The 20,373-nt window shown below is 40.5% G+C and overlaps 1 protein-coding gene across 7 annotated transcripts in view; it reads left to right on the top strand.

The window, feature by feature from the left end:
* The window catches only part of ENTPD4 (ectonucleoside triphosphate diphosphohydrolase 4), a 41,515-nt gene that overhangs the window by 15,199 nt on the left and 5,943 nt on the right, over window positions 1-20,373 (top strand). For 6 of the 7 annotated variants that reach the window (XM_036854926.1, XM_036854924.1, XM_036854925.1 and 3 more), the window contains 7 exons: window positions 3,027-3,177; window positions 3,928-4,031; window positions 12,463-12,522; window positions 12,805-12,959; window positions 14,575-14,741; window positions 17,720-18,044; window positions 19,718-19,803. In XM_036854926.1, coding sequence (XP_036710821.1) covers window positions 3,027-3,177; window positions 3,928-4,031; window positions 12,463-12,522; window positions 12,805-12,959; window positions 14,575-14,741; window positions 17,720-18,044; window positions 19,718-19,803 — 1,048 coding nt within the window. The remainder of the gene's footprint in view (window positions 1-3,026; window positions 3,178-3,927; window positions 4,032-12,462; window positions 12,523-12,804; window positions 12,960-14,574; window positions 14,742-17,719; window positions 18,045-19,717; window positions 19,804-20,373) is intronic. The other variant, XM_036854929.1, reaches the window with a different exon arrangement.

Here is a 20,373-nt window from a genome sequence, read left to right on the forward strand (position 1 = left end):
CCCTCAAGAAACTTCCAGTTGAAATGAGACAGGCAAGTAAATAGGTAGTTTCGATGAGGTGGAATGAGTGCTTCACCGAGAGGTAGGGGTAAGCATGGAATGTAATGAGAGCTCGCCTTCAGGGTCCTGTTAGGGAGGACTTCCAGAGAGGGCATAGCTCAGTGGGTGAGTGGGAGTCAGCCAGGTGAAGGGGGTGGGGGGAGGGAGGCAGTCAAAGAGAAGCCTCTTCCTGGTGGAGCTGCAGGAGCCCTAAGGCCAGAGTATGATGCCTTACAGAAATTTTATGCGGTCTAGTTGAAGCCAAATGGAAGGCATGTGGCAAGAGATGGGATAGGTGAGGGCTCAGGGCACGTTATGCTGTTCTAGAGCTGAGCTTTATCTCGGGGGCACTGAGGAGCCACCAGAGGATCTCAGGCCAGGAAGAGACACCCGCTTCACAGAGAGTGCTTGGGGGTTGCCAGGACTGGAGAGTAGGATGTGCTGCAGCAGGCTGGCAGAGGCTGGTGGTGTCCAGCTGAGATGAGAAGTGAAATAATGTGAGCAGAACCAAGGATAGGCGATCAGTGAAACCCAGAACACATGCTGGGGTGAGGGAGAGGGATTTTACCTGGGATACTGGCTGGGGCTGCTAAGGTAGGTCACGAGCAGTAAGAGCCAGGTTCATAGTGGAAGCTGAGTCTGGGTTTGCATATGTTGCTGTGAGGACAAGCACATGGCTGTGTCCAGTGGACAGTTACTACCTACTGATCTGGAGGTTGGGGAAGAGAGCTGGATGGCTGTGATTAAGATTTGGAGATCTGAGGCATAGATAGATGGTGATGGCTGCCATGGGAGTGAGTGAACTTGCTGAGGACAGTGGGGGCATGTTTCTCAAGGGCAGGGACGAGCTCATGTGCAGTTGACCCCAAGTGTCTGACACACAGTAGTTGCTCAATTAGGTCTGTGATGACTGAGAAGAGAGCATTGGACTGAACAGGTAGCACCACCATCACTTACAGCCGAGACACTGTGGAAGGAGTTACCAGAGGGATAGGGAAAAACTAGGAGTGTATGGTGTGTAGTGTGAATTGCTCTCAAATTAGCCTCATTAAAGAAGCATAACTTTTTTTTCTTTTGTACCTCTTAATCCCCTACCCTTATCTTGCCCCTCCCCCTCCCCTCTCCCCACTAGTAGCCACTAGTTTGTTCTCTATATCTGTGAGTCTGTTTCTTTTTTTTATATTCACTAGTTTGTTGTATTTTTTAGATTCCACATATAAGTGATAATAAACAGTATTTGTCTTTCTCTGTCTGACTTATTTCACTAAGCATGATACCCTACAGGTGCACCCATGTTGTTGCAAATGGCAAAATTTTATTCTTTTTTCTGGCTGAGTAGTATTCCATTGCATACACATACCACATCTTTATCTGTTGATTGACACTTAGGTTGCTTCCATATCTTGGCAATTGTAAATAATGCTGCTGTGAAAATTGGGGTGCATGTATCTTTTCTAATAGTGTTTTTGTTTCCTTCAGATACATACCCAGGAGTGGAATTGCTGGATCATATGGTAGTTCTGTTTCTAGTTTTTTGAGGAACCTCCATACTGTTTTCCGCAGTGGCGACACCAATTTACATTCCCACCAACAGTGTACAAGGGTTCTCTTATCTCCAAATCCTTGCCAGTATTTTTTGTTTATGGTCTTTTTGATGATGTCCATTCTGACAGGTGTGAGGTGATATCTCATTGTGGTTTTGATTTGCATTTCCCTGATGATTAGGGATGTTGAGCATCTTTTCATGTACCTGTTGGCCATCTGTCTGTATGTCTTCTTTGGAAAAATGTCTCTTCAGGTCTTCTGACCATTTGTTAATCGGGTTGTTTGCTTTTTCTGATATTGAGTTGTATGAGCTGTTTATATATGTTGGATATTAACTCCTTTTTGGTCATATCACTTGCAAATATTTTCTCCCATTCAGTAGGTTGTCTTTTTTGTTTTGTTGATGGTTTCCTTTTCTGTGCAAGAGCTTTTATGTTTAATTAGTTTGCATTTGTTTATTTTTGCTTTCCTTTCCTCTGCCTTAGGAGACAGATCCAAAAAAAATATTGCTACTTTTTATATCAGAGAGTGTTCTGCCTATGTTTTCTCTAGGAGTTTTATGGTTTCTGGTCTGACATTTAGGTCTTTAATCAATTTTCAGTTTATTTTTGTATATGGTGTGAGAAAATGTTCTAATTTCATTCTTTTACATGTAGCTTTCCAGTTTTCCCAGCACCATTCACTGACGAGACTGTCTTTTCTCCATTATATACTCTTGCCTCCTTTGTTGTAGATTAGGTGACTGTAAGTGCGTGGGTTTATTTCTGAGCTCTCTATTCTGTTCCATTCATCTATATGTCCTTTTTTGTGCCGGTACCATACTGTTTTGATTACTGTAGCTTTGTAATATAGTCTGAAGTCAGGGAGTATAATACCACCAGTTCTTTTCTTTCTCAGGTTTGTTTTGGCTGTTCGGATTCTTTTGTGTTTCCATACAAATTTTTAAATTACTTGTTCTAGTTCTGTGAAGAATGATGGGGATTGCATTGAATCTGTAGATTGCCTTAGGTAGTGTGGTCATTTTAACAGTATTAATTCTTACAGTCCAAGAACACAGTATATCTTTCCATCTGTTTGTGTTGTCTTCAGTTTCTTTCATCAGTGTCTTATAGTTTTCAGAATACAGGTCTTTTACCTCCTTAAGTAGGTTTATTCCTAGGTATTTTGTTCTCTTTGATGTGATGGTAAATGGGATTGTTTCCTTAATTTCTCTTCCTGATAGTTCGTTGTTAGTGTATAGAAATGCAACAGATTTCTGTATGTTTATTTTGTATCCGGCAACTTTATCAAATTCATTGATGAGCTCTAGTAGTTTTTTGGTGGCGTTTTTAGGATTTTCTAAGTGTAGTATCATGTCATCTGCAAACAGTGAGAGTTTATGAAGAAGCATACCTTATAAGCTAAAGTATCTACTTGTTAACATGAGTGTCCTTTTTCTGTAGGCATTTCAGAGTTTGCTACCTCTCCAGAGAAAGTCAGTGATTACATTTCTCCGCTCTTGAACTTCGCTGCAGAACATGTACCACGGGCAAAACACAAAGAGACCCCTCTCTACATTCTCTGCACAGCTGGAATGAGAATCCTCCCCGAAAGGTGATCCTTCCCACGAGGGCAGGGCCAGCCAGCCTGGTGGTGGTATTGGCTGTGGTGGGTTTTCTCCCTCTTCATCCCCCTCATCTCCCTCCTCCTTGTCTTCCTCTGCCATCATCATCATCAAAAGGAAGACATTAAAAATTCTTTTTTCAAATCTGGAGTAGTACCAGACCTATTCCCTTAGTCAGAACTCACCAAATATCTTTTAATGTACTTATTTATGACTATAAATAGGAAACTGTAAAGTTGTCATAAAAAAAAAAACTGATTTTCTATTTTATTAGTTTAAGAATTGTTTGCAGTTGTAGTTTTACATCTCGGAATCACATAATTTACACAACTTCTGAAAATTCCTTCTTTTTTTTTTAACATCTTTATTGGAGTATAATTGCTTTACAATGTTGTGTTAGTTTCTGCTGTATAACAAAGTGAATCAGCTATATGTATACATATGTCCCCATATCTCCTCCCTCTTGCGTCTCCCTCCCACCCTCCCTATCTCACCCCTCTAGGTGGTCACAAAGCACCGAGCTGATCTGCCTGTGCTATGCGGCTGCTTCCCACTAGCTGTCTATTTTACATGAAAATTCCTTCTTAAAATAAACAGTCTTTTCAATGAACTGCTTTGGTTTTAAATTTTATTTTTTTCACTTAAGATGTACCAGAGCCATAGGGTTTTTTTTTTCTTTCTAAAACAGAAAAATTCAGGATATAATATATTGATATGTAAATTTTTGGATTGTCTTACAGTCAACAGAAAGCCATTCTAGAAGACCTTCTGACCGACATCCCTGTGCACTTCGACTTTCTGTTTTCTGACTCTCATGCAGAAGTAATTTCAGGGAAACAAGAAGGTTGGTATGTTAGTCTTCAACTTGAAATTTGGGAAGCTATTCCTTTAAGTCCTCCCAATCTTCCTATGTACACTTTATTAAATTACTCTTAACATCTTAAAATTTGGGAAACCATGCCTTCAAATATTATAATTTTTAAATGGAAAAATCAGTTTCTTACATGACTGGTCTTTATAATCCAAACATTAAGCCATTAAAAAATAACTTGGTTTGTCTTCATCACATTTAGGAAGCATATTTTGGACTTGTTTTGATAGAAAAGCTTTGTGTTCCTTGCCTAAGTTATACAGCTTTCTGGAATTATGATAATTACTGAACTGTTGGAACCTTCTACTGATTTACTTGTTAGGAAGGGGAAATTATTCTTGACTTTGATACACTGAAGAAATGTTCTGTTTTCAAAGAAATAATTCTACTTGAGAATGAAAGGACAAGTCACTGAAATTATTTGGGGAATAGCTTGCTGGAAATGGAGACCAAAAAGCATTTATTTCAAAATCATCTATCATTTCGCCAAAAATTGGGTGAAATTCACATATTGCCATCAAGCTGTTTATAGACAAGTAAGGTACACAGTTAGCTGCTTATATAAGGCAGAGTTTTAGATGCCATAAGGAAGATAAGGAAAAACTATCATGGAAATTTGAAAGAAGGAGACTTTTTTTTTTCCTAACTAGGGGCATCATGGTGAAAGTGACGTTTGAACTGGGCCTCAAGGGTTAATTATAAACACAGCATGCCAAATCATGGTAAGGCTAGGACTCTGAGAGAGGGATAGGAAGCTCATTCTAGGCAGAAGAAACGATTTGAGTCAACACAGGTCGGAAAAGCTGCACTATGGACAGAGGAATAAAAATATTTTAATTTGGTGGGATGATGGCCCTTTCAAAAGGTTGTGGTAATATTAAAAGTTGGACAGGTCTTGGTGATGTCAGCATCATGGTGGCATGCATGGTTCCTTTTCTCTCTCCCCTTTGATTTACAACTAATTGGACATCCATAACCAAAAAAAAGTGCCTCTGCACAGCACACTAGGACACCCAAGAGATCAACTCATCAGTGCCCAAGAAAGTGGGTGGATTGGATCTCAGAGGAGGCTACAGAGCCAGGCCAGGAGCAGCAGGGGTGGCAGTGGGCCAGCACGACCTCTGGCAGAAGAGGTGGAGGGTGAAGGTGGTAAGCTGGGGTGGGGAGTTTACCTGGCTGAGTAGTGCAGCTGGAGGACTCTGTGAGGAGAGACCACAGCAACTGGGAGCAGAGAAAGAAAAGAGAAGAAGGCAGAGAGAGCTGAAGGAATGAGTTTCTTGCTGTCTGCCCTGGGATTCTAGCAAGAGGACAGCCCACAGACCTCTGGGACTCCCCCCCGCTCCACTCAAGGATCCTCTTCTGGGCTATGGCATACCCAGAGCCCCAGGTGCTAAGCACACGTCTCCCCACCTCTGTCACCATCCATTTTTTTCCCTTTCCACTGGCTTTTTTTATGTTCATACTCCCAACCTTAGTGATGAGTCAGCTCAGGTAAGAAAAACCAAAAACTTGTGCTGTAGTGCCACCTTCTAGAAAACAAAACAAAGGCTTCTAGTGACCAGTGTGTTGAATTGTTAGAATGATAGTAAACAAAGCTTTACTTAAATAGGAAGGTCATTTGCTACTTCAAATGCAGTGACAGAGGCACTTTTCATCAAACACTATGAAAAATCAAAGCAGTGTGGTATCACAAAAAGAAGAAAAACACTTTTCTAGCAACTGAACTTAAAGACGTGGAATATTGCAATCTAACTGGTAAAGAATTCAAAATAGCTATTAGGAAGAAATTCAACGAGGTACGAGAAAACTCAGGCAGTACAGTGATCTCAGGAATAAAATTATCAAACAGAATAATTTAGCAAAGAGATTGAAATTCTAAAAAAGAACCAAACAGAAATTCTAGAGCTGAAGAACTCAATAAATGAGACGAAGAATGCATTAAAAAGCATTGAAAGTAGAGCATATCAGATGACGAGAGAATAAGTGAGCTCAAGGGTAGGAATATAGAAACGTTTCCGGTGGAAGAGGAGAGAGAACTAAGATTTTTAAAAAGTGGAGAAACCCTATGAGAACTATCAGGCTTCATTAGAAAAGCCAATGTAAGATGAATGGATATCCTAGAAGAAGAAGAGAGAGAGAAGGGAGCAGAGAGGATTCAGAGAGATAATAGCTGAGAACTTCCCAAACCTGAGGAAGGAACTGGATATACAAGTCCAAAAGCTAATGGAACACTTCGTTATTTCAACACAAAAGACCTTATCCAAGACACATTATATTAAAACTGGCCAAAGTCAGTGATGAAAAAATTTTAGATGCAGCCAGGGAAAAAAGGACAGTAACCTACAAAAAAACCCCATTAGGCTATCACCAGAGTTCTCTGGAGAAACGCCATAGGCCAGGAGTGGAATGACATATTCAAAGTATTGAAAGATAAAAATTGCCAACCAAGAATACTCTATCCAGTAAAGTTATCCTTCAGATATGAAGGAGAAGTAAAGGCTTTTCCAGATAAACGAAAGCTGAGGGAGTTCACCACCACTAGACTACAAAAAATGTGGAAAGGAGCTCTTCAAGCTGAAGTGAAAAGATGAAAGTACACAAAACTCTGATTAAGGTGATAAATGGAATTAGAAAACTAAATCTTTTTTAGAATAGTGTATTAAACAATTATAGCATAAAGGTTAAAGGAAAAGAGCATTAAGAATAACTACAGGGGGCTCCCTTGGTGGCGCAGTGGTTGAGAATCTGCCTGCCAATGCAGGGGACACGGGTTCGAGCCCCGGTCTTGGAAGATCCCACATGCCGTGGAGCAACTAGGCCCGTGAGCCACAACTACTGAGCCTGCGCATCTGGAGCCTGTGCTCCGCAACAAGAGAGGCCGCGACAGTGAGAGGCCCGCGCACCGCGATGAAGAGTGGTCCCTGCTCGCCGCAACTAGAGAAAGCCCTTGCACAGAAACGAAGACCCAACACAGCCAAATAAATAAATAAATAAAATTTATAAAAAAAAAAAAAAAAAGAATAACTACAGGTACTACAACTTGGTAACAAAATTGCAGCATAAAAAGAGAGAATTTGTGACATGAAAAATATAAAAGGGGAAAAGTAAAAGGATGGGACCTTTACAGGCGAATGAAGATAAATTGTTATCAGCAGAAAAAGGACTATTTGTGAGATATTTTATGTAAACCTCTTGGTAACCACAGAGTAAAAATCCGAACAGAGATAAGTAACATAAAAAAGGGGGAAACTAAGCAAATCACCATGGAAAACCATGAACTTTCAAAGGTAGACAGAAACAGAAGGAAAAAGAAACAATGGAGAGACAACCAGAAAGCAAAAGATTAAATGGCAATAGTAAATCCTTACACATAAGTAGTTACTCTAAATGTAAATAGATTGGGCTCACCAATCAAAAGGCACAGAATGACTGGATGGATCAAAAAAAAAAAAAAAGACCCAACTATACAGTGTCTACAGGAGACTCATTTCATCTCTACAGACACACATAGGCTCAAAGTGGAAGGATAAACTATGATATTCCAAGCAAATAGAAACCAAAAGAAAGCTGGCATAGTTATATCAGACAAAATAGACTTCTAGACAAAAAGGATAACAAGTATCAAAGAAGATCCTTGTATAATGACAAAGAAGTCAATACATCAAGGAGATATAACAGTTGTAAATGTATATGCTCCCAACACCTGAGCACCGAAATATATTAAGCAAATACTGACAGGCCTTAGGGGAGAAGTCGACAAAAATACAACAGTAGTAAGGGCTTCAGTACCTCGCTATCATCAGTGGATAGATTGTCCACACAGAAAATCAACAAGGAAACATTGGAATTGAACCAGGACAAGCAAACTTAACAGACATACACAAAACAAAAACAATCCATCCAACAGCAACCGAATACACATTCTTCTCAAGTGCACATGGAACATTCTCCAGGATAGATCATGTGATAGGACACAAAACAAACGTTAGCAAACTTAAGAAGATTGAAATCATACCAACTATCTTTTCCACAATGGTATGAAACAAAAAATCAGCAACATGAAGAAAGCTGGAAAATCTACAAATACGTGAAAACTAAACAGCATACTTCTCAACAACCAGTGTGTCAAAGAAGAAATCAAAATCAAAAGAGAAATTTAAAAATTACAGTAAGTCCCCTACATATGAACGAGTTCCATTCCGAGAGCATGTTCATAAGTCCAGTTTGTTCATAAGTCCAACGAAGTTAGCACAGGTACCCAACTAACACAATCAGCTATATAGTACTGTACTGTAATAGGTTTATAATACTTTTCACACAAATAATACATAAAAAACAAACAAAAAATAAAGAACATTTTTAATCTTACAATATAGTACCTTGAAAAGCAGTAGTATGGTACAACAGCTGGCATACAGGGGCTGCCATGGAGTGAACAGGAGAGAAGAGTTACTGACTGGAGGAGGGAGAGGAGGTGGGAGATGGTAGAGCTGAAGGATCGTCAGCAGTAGGAGACGGAGGGCAAGCTGCAATTTCACTCATGCCTGATGTTGATGGAACAGGTTCTGGGCTTGAAATAAAGATACTGTACTACTGTATTCCATACAGTACTGTACAGTAAAGTGCACAGAAGCACAGCTACTTGTAAAGGATGCACACACGTGGCAGTGTATGCCAGACACGTGAATTAACTTATGTGATTGGACATGCGAATGCATGCTCGCATCTTTGAAAGTTCACAACTTGAAGGTTTGTAGGTAGGGGACTTACTGTATCTCAAAACAAATGAAAATGGAAATACAACATATCAAATATTGTGGGATACAGCAAAGGCAGTTCTAAGAGGAGAATTTATAGCGATAAATGCATATATTAAGAAATTAGAAAGAGTTCAAACAACCTAACTTTGCACCTTAAGGAACTAGAAAATGAAGACCAAATTAAGCCCGAAGTTAGCAGAAGGAAAGAAATAATAAAGGTTAGAGCAGAAATAAGTGAAACAGAGACCAGAAAAACAATAGAAAGGATTAACGAAACTAAGAGCTGGTTCTTTGAAAAGATAAACAAAATTGACAAACCTTTAGCCAGACTAAGAAAAAAAAAGACTCCAAGTTAGAAATGGAAGAGGAGACATTCCAGGACCAGATGGCTTCACTGGAGAATTCTACCAAGCATTTAAAGAAAACATCAATCCTCCTCAAACTCTTCCAGAAAGGAGCAGGGAACACTCCAAACTTATTCTACAAAGCCAGCATTACCTTGACACCAAAACCACATAAAGATACCACAAGAAAAGAAAACTATAGACGAACATCCTGATAAATACAGCTGCAAAAATTCTCGACAAATCAACAAAATATTAGCAAACTGAATTCAAGAACACCTTAAAAGGATTATACACCACGACCAAGTGGGATTTATCCCTGGGATACAAGGATGATTCAACATATGCAAATCAATAAATGTTAATACATCAATAAAATGAAAGATAAAAATCACTTCATCTCAACAGATGCAGAAAAAGCATTTGACAAAATACAGCATCCTTTCATGGTAAAACAAACGAACAAGCAAAAACCCTTAATAAATTGGGTGTAGAAGGAACATACCTCAACATAATAAGGGCCATATATGACAACCTCACAGCTAACATTATACTCAATGGAGAAAAACCAAAAGTATTTCCTCCAAGATCAGGAATAAGACAAAGATGCCCACTCTCATTACTCCTATTCAATATAATATTGGAAGTCCTAGCTACAGCAGTTAGGCAAAGCAAAGAAATACATCTAAATTAGGAAAGAAGTAAAATCGTCACTATTTGCTGATGATATGTTCATATATAAAGAAAATCCTAAAGACTCAGTCAAAAATATTGATTAATTGTTGCATTAATCAACTATTTCAGTGAAGTGGCAGGATGCAAAATCAACATACAGAAATTAGTTGCATTCCTTTATGCCAGTGATGAAACATCTAAAAAAGAAATCTAGAAGATGATTGCACTCACAGAAGCACTAAAAATGTAAAATACTTAGGAATAAATTTAACCAAGGAAGTGAAAGATCTGTACAATGAAAACTACAAGACTTTGCTGAAAGAAATCAAAGCCATAAACAAATGGAAAGATGTCCCGTGTTCATGGATCAGAAGAATTGATATTGTTAAAACGGCCATACTACTCAAAGCCGTCTACAGATTGAGTGCAATCCCCATGAAAATACCAAAGACATTCTTCACAGAAATAGAAGAAACAATCCTAAAATTTGTGTGGAACCACAAAGGACCCCGAATAGCCAAAGCAATCCTGAGAAAAAAGAACAAAGCCGATGAGGCATCTGGGTTTCAAACTATACTACAAAGCCATAGTAATAAAAATAGTATGGTGCTGGCACAAAAATAGACATAGCAACCAATGGAACAGTACAGAGCCTGGAATTAAATTCTGGCATATATGGTCAACTAATATTTGACAAGGGAGCCAATAAAGCTCAATGGATAAAAGACAGTCTCTTCAACAGATGATGCTGGGAAAACTGGAGAAACACATGCAGAGCAATGAAATTGGACCCCTGTCTCACAACATTCACAAAAATTAACCCAAAATGGATCAAAGACTTAAACATAAGACTCAATACCATACAACTTCAATAAGAAAGGAGGAAGCTCATCAATTGGTCATGGCAATGTTTTTTTGGATATGACACCAAAAGCACAAACAACAAAAGCAAAAATCAACAAATGGGCTACATCAAACTCAAATTTCTGTACAGCAAAAGAAATAATTAACAAAATGAAAAGGCAACCTACAGAATAGGAGAAGCTTTTTGCAAACCATCTATCATGTAAGTGGTTAATATCCAAAATATATAGAGAACTTATACAATTTAATAACAACAACCCAAAAAATCTGATTTAAAAATGGGCAGAAGAGCTAAGACATTTTCAAAAGAGGATGTCAAAATGGCCAACAGGCACATGAAAAGATGCTCAACATCACTAATCATCAGGGAAACACAAATCAAAACCACAGTGAGCTATCAGCTCACACCTGTTAGAATGGCTATCCTTAAGAAGATAAGAGACAACAGGTGCTGGTGAGAATGTGATGAAAAGGGAACCTTATACATTTTTGGTGGGAATGAAAATTTGTCCAACACTATGGAAAACAGTATGGAGGTTCCTCAATAAAATAAGTTCTCAATAAAAATAGGGCTACCATACGATCCAGCAATTTCATTTCTGGGTATATGCCCAAAGCGAATGAAAATAGAATTTTGACAAGATGCATGTACTCCCATGTTTATTGAAGCATTATTCACAATAGCCAAGATACGGAAACAACCCAAATGTTCATCAACAGACAGATGGATAAAAAAAGATGTGGTAGATATACACAATGGAATCTTATTCAACCATGAGAAAGGAGGAAGGATATCCTGCTATTTTTGACAACATGGATGGACCTTGAGCACATTATGCTGAGCGAGATAAGTCAGAGAAAGACAAGTACTGTATGATATCACTTATTTGTGGAATCTGAAAAAGTCCAACGTGTAAAAAGACAGTAAAATGTTGGTTACTAGGGGATGGGGTCAGGAGATAAGATTGATGGTGTTCAAGGGTAGAAACTTGTAACAGTGGGTAAATAAGCCATAGAGAGTTAATGCACAGCGTAGTGAATACAGACAATAATACTGTACTATAATGATGTAATGTGATAATAATATCGCTACAAGGGCAATCATATTACGATATATAAACGTATCAAAGTAACACACTGTACCCCTTAATTTACACAATGTTACATGCCAAATTTATTCAATTAAAAACAAGTTGGACAGGTCTTAAATTGTCGGGCTTTGGAGTTTGGACTTTGCTCTGTAGATCAGCCCAGCAGAGGATAGCATGGGTTGGAGTGGGAGAGTAGCGGCAGGAAAGTCAATTAGATCTCTGTACCAGCTTAAATCAAGACAGTAATGAAAATGGGTGAAGATCTGATGTAGAAAATGTTGTAAAAAGAGAATCAGACTTGGGAACTGGGTGAAAGTGTGAGATAAAAGAATGGAAGGGTGAGAGTTCACCTGTCTTTAAAACCTTGTACTTGATAGGTTTAACCTCATAAAAAGTGAAAACTCCGGTATTTCAAAACAACCTATAAATTTCAAAGGAACAGGAGTGCCTAGGGAATTATATTTTCAACCCACGCAAATGGTATGAAACTACAAAATTAAAAGCTGAGAGTTCTTGGAAAACCACTAGGAAAAGGTAATACATCAGTAGAAATGTAGTTTTTCAGATAATGTTTTCACAGCTTATCAGGGAATGAAGTAAATGCACTGACTGCAATGATCGGGATTATATAGAATGTTTTTAAACTTTACTCTTCTTATAACATCTCTAGGTGTGTATGCTTGGATTGGCATTAATTTTGTCCTTGGACGATTCGAGCATATTGAAGATGGTAAGTATCGTGTTTCCAACAAATGTATCCAAGTGGAAATTATGGCTTTTCCTATTTCATGCAAAGCATAAAAAAGGAACTGAGTGTTGTGACACAGCTGGGTGTGTGGGAGCAGAGTGGGAGGTGCTGCTGTGTCACACAGTAAACTTGATCTTAGTGGGGAGGAGCAAGCTGGGTCTGCCTAGACACCCTTGAACCCACCATCAAAGCAGGGTGACTCTTCACAAGATCCCGCTTCTCTGCATTTGTTCCATTCCAGTGGCTGTTTCTTGTTCTTTCCAGATGATGAGGCAGTCGTGGAAGTTAACATCCCTGGTAGCGAAAGCAGCAAAGCCATTCTCCGTAAAAGAACAGCCGGTATTCTCGACATGGGAGGCGTCTCAACCCAGATAGCATACGAAGTCCCCAAAACTGTAAGCTTTGCCTCCTCACAGCAGGTTATTATCTGTACAAATTTCCTTCTGTTTGGTTTGATTTTCATTTAACATGTCTCCATCCATTTTTGTTTTGTTTTCTGAGTCTGAACGCGTCTTTACTGTGCTTGCTGAGGGTACCACCTTCTCAGCCCAGGAGAAAGGAGACAGGAGGAAACCAAGGCAAACCTCCACTAAGCCGTTTGTGTTTGTTCATTGAAGTCAGCTGGTTTGTTTTCTGAACTTACCTAGAATTTTCCTTTGGTGTATATGTCAGCCACACACTTGAGTTTTTGTTTCTGTTTCCGGTCACTTCTTTTCTCAACAGGTATTGTAAAACTTAATATAATAGTATCAGATTTCTTAAGTTATAATTGGGAGAAATACTCTTGTGTGTGGCTCGGACAGCTTTTGATTTTTCTGGAAAGGATAGAGGTTTGTATCCACTGCTTCCACGTTTCTGAACTCATGGTTTACTCTGTCATTTCTGCATATCCCCTTCGGTACTGTAGTTGCCCAGTAGGCTGGGTGGCCTTCTGTAGAGGGTGTCCAGATGCATTCCTGAATTGCTCTGTGTCTTTATTACTGTTTCCATTCAGCTCTAGATTAATACCTAGCAGAGTGAGTGGTTAGAAAAGAGTGGAGCTGGACAAGCCTGAGCTGCATCGTCACCCTGCCCTCACTAGTTCTGGGACCTTATGCAAGTCACTTAGCTTTTTTGAGCAAGCCTCTTCAGCTATAAGTGTGACTGCAAGTGCCTCTAACAGAGGGTTAGCATAAGGCTGATTGAGGTAGTGCGTATAGTATATCTAATGGCCTGCTGGGCACCTCGTGTCAGCTCAGTAAACATTATTGAAGTATTTATTAAGCTCCTTAGACAATGCTTTGTAAATTCGAGTATTACAATTTGTGTTTCCTGCTTCCCATCCAGACATGCCTCTAGAAACTATTACACTCTTTGTACAAAGTCATGTTTTCCCCTCAAATAAAGTAAGAAACTCATAGAAAAGTAAGTTTGGAAAAAAATACTGAAAAATCAGGAATAAAAATTTCCCATGGATGCATCATCCAAAAAAATTATTGTTAGCATTTTGGCATATTTCTTTTCATTCTTTTTTATCTGTTTATAGTGTTTAAAAATATGGTTGTTGTAATCTTCCTGTTTGTACAGTTTTTGTCCTTTATTTAGCAGTGCATAAGCATATTCCTCCATAAACTTTATCACCATTATTAACTAACCCCTACTTGGAATTGTATATATAGATGACATCCAGTTTTTTCTGTCACAGAATTGCAAAGGACATCTTTGTGTATAGAGACTTTTCAATGTTTAGGATTATTTTCAAAGCACAGGATTCCATAAGTAGATTTACTAGATCAGAGGATATGAAACCACATTGCTAACGTCCCTTTTCAAAAAGTCATATCAGTATCACAAATGTGCAGCCCATCTGAAATTTCGTAAGTCAGGATTGTCGTATTGAATTAGGAGGGAGGCTTAGAAGGACCCTTGGGAAATGCAGATGCAGAAATTTTTGCTCCTTTTTGATGAAAATTTTTGTAGATCCCTCTTTTTAACAGGAGGTAATTGTTTTTGTATTGCTTAAAATACTAAAGTTTGTGATCCTTACGTCTGTAGGAAGAAGTAGCTAAGAACTTATTGGCCGAATTTAACTTGGGATGTGACGTTCACCAAACTGAGCACGTGTACCGCGTCTACGTGGCCACGTTTCTTGGGTTTGGTGGTAATGCTGCTCGACAGAGATACGAGGACAGAATATTTGCCAGCACAGTTCAAAAGAACAGGTAAAGCACCTTCCATCGCTCGGCCGTCGCTTTGAAACCACGGTTTGTCCTCACAGAGGACGTATCCAGGCCAAGCAGGGAGACCTCAGTCAGCAGAAGCATATCAGCACGGTTAGCTGTTTATTGCCCCGCCCGCTGAGCTGAAGAAGAAATGAAAGGGCAGCAGGGTCCTGCCTTTGGCCCCAAGCTCACCAGCCTCCAAAGAAGGCTCTCGTTCTCTCAGACCCATGGCTCCCCTGCTGGATTAGAGGTTTCACTTTCAGGATATTAAAATACTTTTGAACCCTGGGTGATGCTATTCCAGATTGCAAAGTCCTGCGGAAACTCAGCACCTGGGCCGCTCAGATGTCCTGGAGGCCCCCAGGAAGCGCTGATAGCATTGAGTTACGGGATGTCCTGGCGGTGTCGTGGGAAACCAGCCTCGCAGTTATTTAGTGAATAAGACCGTAGTGAAGGAAGTTATTCATGAGAAAGAAATGATCTAGAAGTCAAAGTTAGTGATTTTAAACCTCTTTAGCAGTGAAACTTTTAAAAAATGAGTTCATGAAGAATTCTGGTATGGAAAATATGCAAAAACACTTTAACAGTTTAAATTTATTTTATAAGTTTAAGTGTATACCAATTATTTATTTGAAATTAGTCCATAAGAACAGAAAAGCCATATGGATGAATAAAAAATCTGAAATCTGGGGTTCTGTAAAATGTTATTAATTACTGTGCTTTGTTTTATTTTGTTTTGTTTTTGACTGCGCTGGGTCTTTGTTGCTGCACGTGGGCTTTCTCTAGTTGCAGTGAGCGGGGGCTACTCTTCATTGCGGTGCATGGTCTTCTCATTGCGGTGACTTCTCTTGCTTCAGAGCACGGGCTCTAGGCGCGCGGGCTCCGTAGTTGTGGCTCGCGGGCTCCAGAGCGCAGGCTCAGCAGTTGTGGCACACGGGCCCAGTTGCTCTGCAGCACGTGGGATCCTCCCGGACCAGGGCTTGAACCCGCGTCCCCTGCATTGGCAGGCGGGCTCCCAACCACTGCGCCACCAGGGAAGCCCCTTTGTTTTGTTTTGACGAAACAATTTTGAGGAGAAAAATCCTGATTCATAGAAATAAATGATAGTGTATTTCCTTGATCCATTTTAATCTTTTTTGTTGTTGAGGTATAGTTGATGTACAATATTATATAACTTGCAGGTGTACAACATAGTGATTCACAGTTTTTAAAGGTTATATTCCATTTATAGTTATTATAAAATAATGGCTACAATTTAATCTTAATAAACCTGTGGAGGCCTGAACTTTAAGAAAGGCCAAGTCAGAGCCATTCAATACCTCATTTTCCAGAAACTCACACGTGTGAATAGGAGAAGCAATAAAAACTTGTTCTTTGTCTGCTCCAGACGTTAACTCAGTAGCGTTAGTTAAGAGAGATTAACTAGTCCCCGTTTCTTTTTAAAAATAGTATGTTATATAGCACACTTTAGTATAATTATTTTTAGTAATAGTCTTAAAATAGAAATATTTTATAAGTGATGTTTGAATTAGAAGTTTGGAGAAACAACTTCTTCTGCAACCCTGATTTTTACTAATTGGTTTTAATGTCAAGAAGGTTATATAATGGACATTGCAGTGGTACTTTTTAATTTAGATGTAGAGCAACTAAAAACTGTAACATGAAGTATACATTTGACTTATCTTGGACTTTTATAATAATTATAAATGTTAGTCATCACTTTTTACATATGTCATGAATTGAGCCTTGAAATGCATATTTATCCCTTTGCCATTAGTAATGATGATTGATTTTTTTTAATTACTTAAACATTTTCAGTGCATTTTGAGTTGCCCTGATCTTAGGAATAAACAACTTGTCAGTTGAGTGGCAGGTAAAAACTTGACTTAATGTCAGTGACTGAATATCAAATTCAGGCGCCTTCCTAATAGTTAAACACCTTTTAGGCCCATGGGATTTCCTGGTATCAAACAGTAACATAACTCCAGCTGTTGTATGCTCTTTTCTACTTCTCAGTTGCTTAATGGTGAGGACACATAGTAGGATGACAGATCTGGACATTTCATCGGCAGGTAGTAAGCATAGGGCATTTCAGTGAACAAGTTAAGATTTCTACAGGACTTCTCAGAGCCTGTAGTACAATAGAAACTGTTATTTGCTGCAGTTGGGATCAATAGTTGGTTAACTTAAAAATTCAGTTAAAACAGAGAATCATAAAAATAGAATCAACCCCAAGCCTTTTGTTTTAACTTATGTATTCATTTGCGAATCTCTTGCTCTGGACTAAAGGCTTTTCTTACGCTATTTCTTAGGCTATTTCTCTGGCAGGCACTGTACCCACTCACCTTGATGTCATTTTGGCTTTCTTTAAAGGATACCAAGGCCTTAAAGACATCTATGAAGCAATTTGATACCAATTTCGTCTAGATTTTTATTAATTTTTCCCAACTTTTTTTTCTTTTACTCTTGCTAACACCTAATTTGACACTGGTTTTCTGGCGATCTGCCTTTATCATATTTTTCTAAGCCATCTAACCTTAGCTTTAACTGGACCAGTGACTTCTTTTCACAGTCGCATTTCATCTGTATATAATAAAAATCACCAGCACTGGTGGCAGAAACGGGGCTGGGGACAGCACAGTGGGTGGCGCTGGGCTGCAGTGAGAAGGAGACCGGCAGGAGCTTATTAACCGTGGACCCTCAGCAGCCGTGGGCACCGGGCTGTGTCACAGGGCGCGGAAAGCGCCAGTAACCTGACCAAGTCATAGTTTCACTGGACCCCGCTCAGCCGTCTGCTGTACGCATGTGTGTATCATGAATCTCCAGGAGGGGCTTGAGTCCGTGTTTTCCCAACTTAATTTTTCCGGAACCCTTTTGTGTTCCATAGGGCAGAGTTTGAGAAACACTGACTTGCAGCCACTTTCTTCTTCACACGGTTTTCTGTTGGTCTCATGACGAAGTTTCTCTTTGTCCTGTAGGCTCCTGGGGAAACAGACTGGGCTGACTCCTGATACTCCGTACCTGGACCCCTGCCTACCCCTGGACATTAAAGATGAAATCCAGCAGAATGGACAGACACTGTACCTGCGGGGGACGGGAGACTTTGACCTGTGCCGAGAGACCATCCAGCCTTTCATGAACAAAACGAACGAGACGCAGACCTCCCTCAATGGGGTCTACCAGCCCCCGATTCACTTCCAGAACAGTGAATTCTACGGCTTTTCCGAATTCTACTACTGCACTGAGGATGTGCTACGGATGGGGGGAGACTACAGCGCTGCCGCGTTTACGAGAGCTGCGAAGGTAACCACCCAGGAAGCCAGGGTAGATGGCGACGGGCCCAAGTCCAGAGCAGGGCAAGGGGGAGGGCGAAGGCTGTTTGCGGCACCTGGGCAGCCCTGCTCCCTTGGTTGGGCCAGAGGAATAGTCACAGCAGAAGCAGAAAGTCCCCTGTGAGACTGCACTGGCCATCAGTGCCTCCCAGATGACAGTCTTTTATGTGTAAGAGTGTAATTCTGATCTGACAGTTCCTCGCAGCTTCCGACCCTTTGTTTTCAGGACCCCTTTTCTCTTGTTCTCCCTGCCTTCCTGACACTCTCCTAGGCTCTCAGCCTTGGTGATCCTGGACTTCCTCCCTTGGTCCTCTCACCTTCAGGTTCTTGGATGGTCTCATCCGTGTTCGTGGTTTGCTGCTGCCTCTCAGGAGGAAGCTCTGCATCTGCCTGCCCAGCGCCTGCTAGATTTCACGACTCCAGACAACTGCGCTTTCTCCCCGTTCTGTTCTGCTATGTTGTCTCGGTCATGGCATCACTAAACCTCCCCCAAACCCAGGAGTTACAGACTTCTCCCTGTCACTCATCCATCCCTCGCTGTACACCCCATAATAGCAGTCATCAAGCATGTTATTGTATGTCATGAATTTTCCCAGAGCCCTGCCCTCCCTACTTTCTGTCCTACCCTCTCTGCCACAGTGCTGGCCTCTCCCTGTCGCCTGCACTATGCAGGAGCCTCCCAGTGGTCCTCCTGCGTCTGGCCCCCCTTCTGGAGTTCATCCTCCGCACCACTCCCAGGTGTCCTGTCTGAAACCCAAGTGCAGCCACCTGCTCTCCTACTGCAAGTCTTCAGTGGCTTTCTCTTGCTTCCAGGATGAATTTCAAACACCTTAGTGTGTCCTTCCCACCCTGTAGCCTCATCTCCCCACCTAGCACTTGATACTCTAATCGTATCAGGCATCTATTCGTTTCCCTCCCATCTGTACTCCCTCCCATCTTGTCTTCGTCCGTCGTGTTTCCTCTGCCTGACATGCATCCCCACCCTCTCACCCCAGGCTGAGTGCCATGCTCTGTATCCCCTGTTGTGAGTTTCACTGCCTCTGTGAGCCTCAATTTCTTCATCCTTTAAATAGAGGTTGGAATAGCAGCTATGTCAAGGAGTTGTTTGAAGCATTACATTTAGAAAAGGTGCCAACACAGGGTTCAGTAAGTGTTAGCTGTTAATATAAACATTACAAATAACTTCAGGAAAAGGTGGCACCTCTTTCCCTTCTCTTAAAGACAAAGCCTTTCGTAATCATCTTTGTGTTCCCAGAACCTTGCACCATATAGCCACAGACATAGGTTTTCAGTCTGAACTGGCTGAAGGACCGCTTCACTTTTCCAAAAGTCTGTGCCTGTCACATGCAGTCACGGGCGGGGAGAAACTTAGCAGCTTTGAAGAGGTCGGTTGTGGGCAGTGAGATTCTCTTTAACGATAACTTTGGCTGAATTTTAAGACAAAGAACAAGCATTGTCTCAGCTCATCAGTAAGCATTCACAGAGTGTTTGTGTGTCTCGTCCTCATGGGACACAGACGCAAGCTTGTGTCTCCTAATTGGAAGGATATGTTTGTTATGAACATGAATTTGGTAAAAACTTTTAAAATGAAAAAAATTTAATAAACCTTTCCTAGTGATTTATTTGGGGTGAAATTTCTTTCAGGATTATTGCGCAACAAAGTGGTCGATCTTGCGGGAACGCTTTGACCGAGGACTGTATGCTTCTCACGCCGACCTCCACAGGCTCAAGTAAGTCGTAGACAGCTGAGCCCAGGGTGTGTTGAAGAAAGTGTGGGTCCAGTCTTGGCCATACCATGGCCCCAGTCTACCTTTTCGTCCTCATCAGTCCCTACTCCTCCTCATCTCCTCCAGGCTCCTTTCAGATGGACGGCAAATACTCGTGCTCAAACGTATCTTGCAGTTTTGGGCTCAGTTTTGCTCTTCCTTCCACCTGGAATTCCGCTGTGCATCCTCTCCTCGTTGATGTCCTGCCCAGACATCAGAGGTCAGATGCTGTCCCTTCCGAGTCTTTCTCTGTCCACTTAGCTAGGCTCCATCCCTCTCTGCGAGTCTCCAGAGCACTCATTATGTCCCTCTTGCGGCGTTTATCATATTCTGTCTTTATAGTTGTTTGTAGCTTTTTAAAAATCCTCTTTCATTATAAGTCATTTAAGCACATTGACTATCTCATTATTTATTATGATGTCTTATTACTTGCTTAGCCCAGTGCTTTGCAAAAAGCAACCCTCTGATAAATATTTAGAATCATAGATTATCAGAGCTGAAAAGGACCCGCCTATCTTGTCATTTTATAATAAA

Source organism: Balaenoptera musculus, chromosome 6 (assembly GCF_009873245.2).
Source record: "Balaenoptera musculus isolate JJ_BM4_2016_0621 chromosome 6, mBalMus1.pri.v3, whole genome shotgun sequence".
Classification (NCBI taxonomy): Eukaryota; Metazoa; Chordata; class Mammalia; order Artiodactyla; family Balaenopteridae; genus Balaenoptera; species Balaenoptera musculus.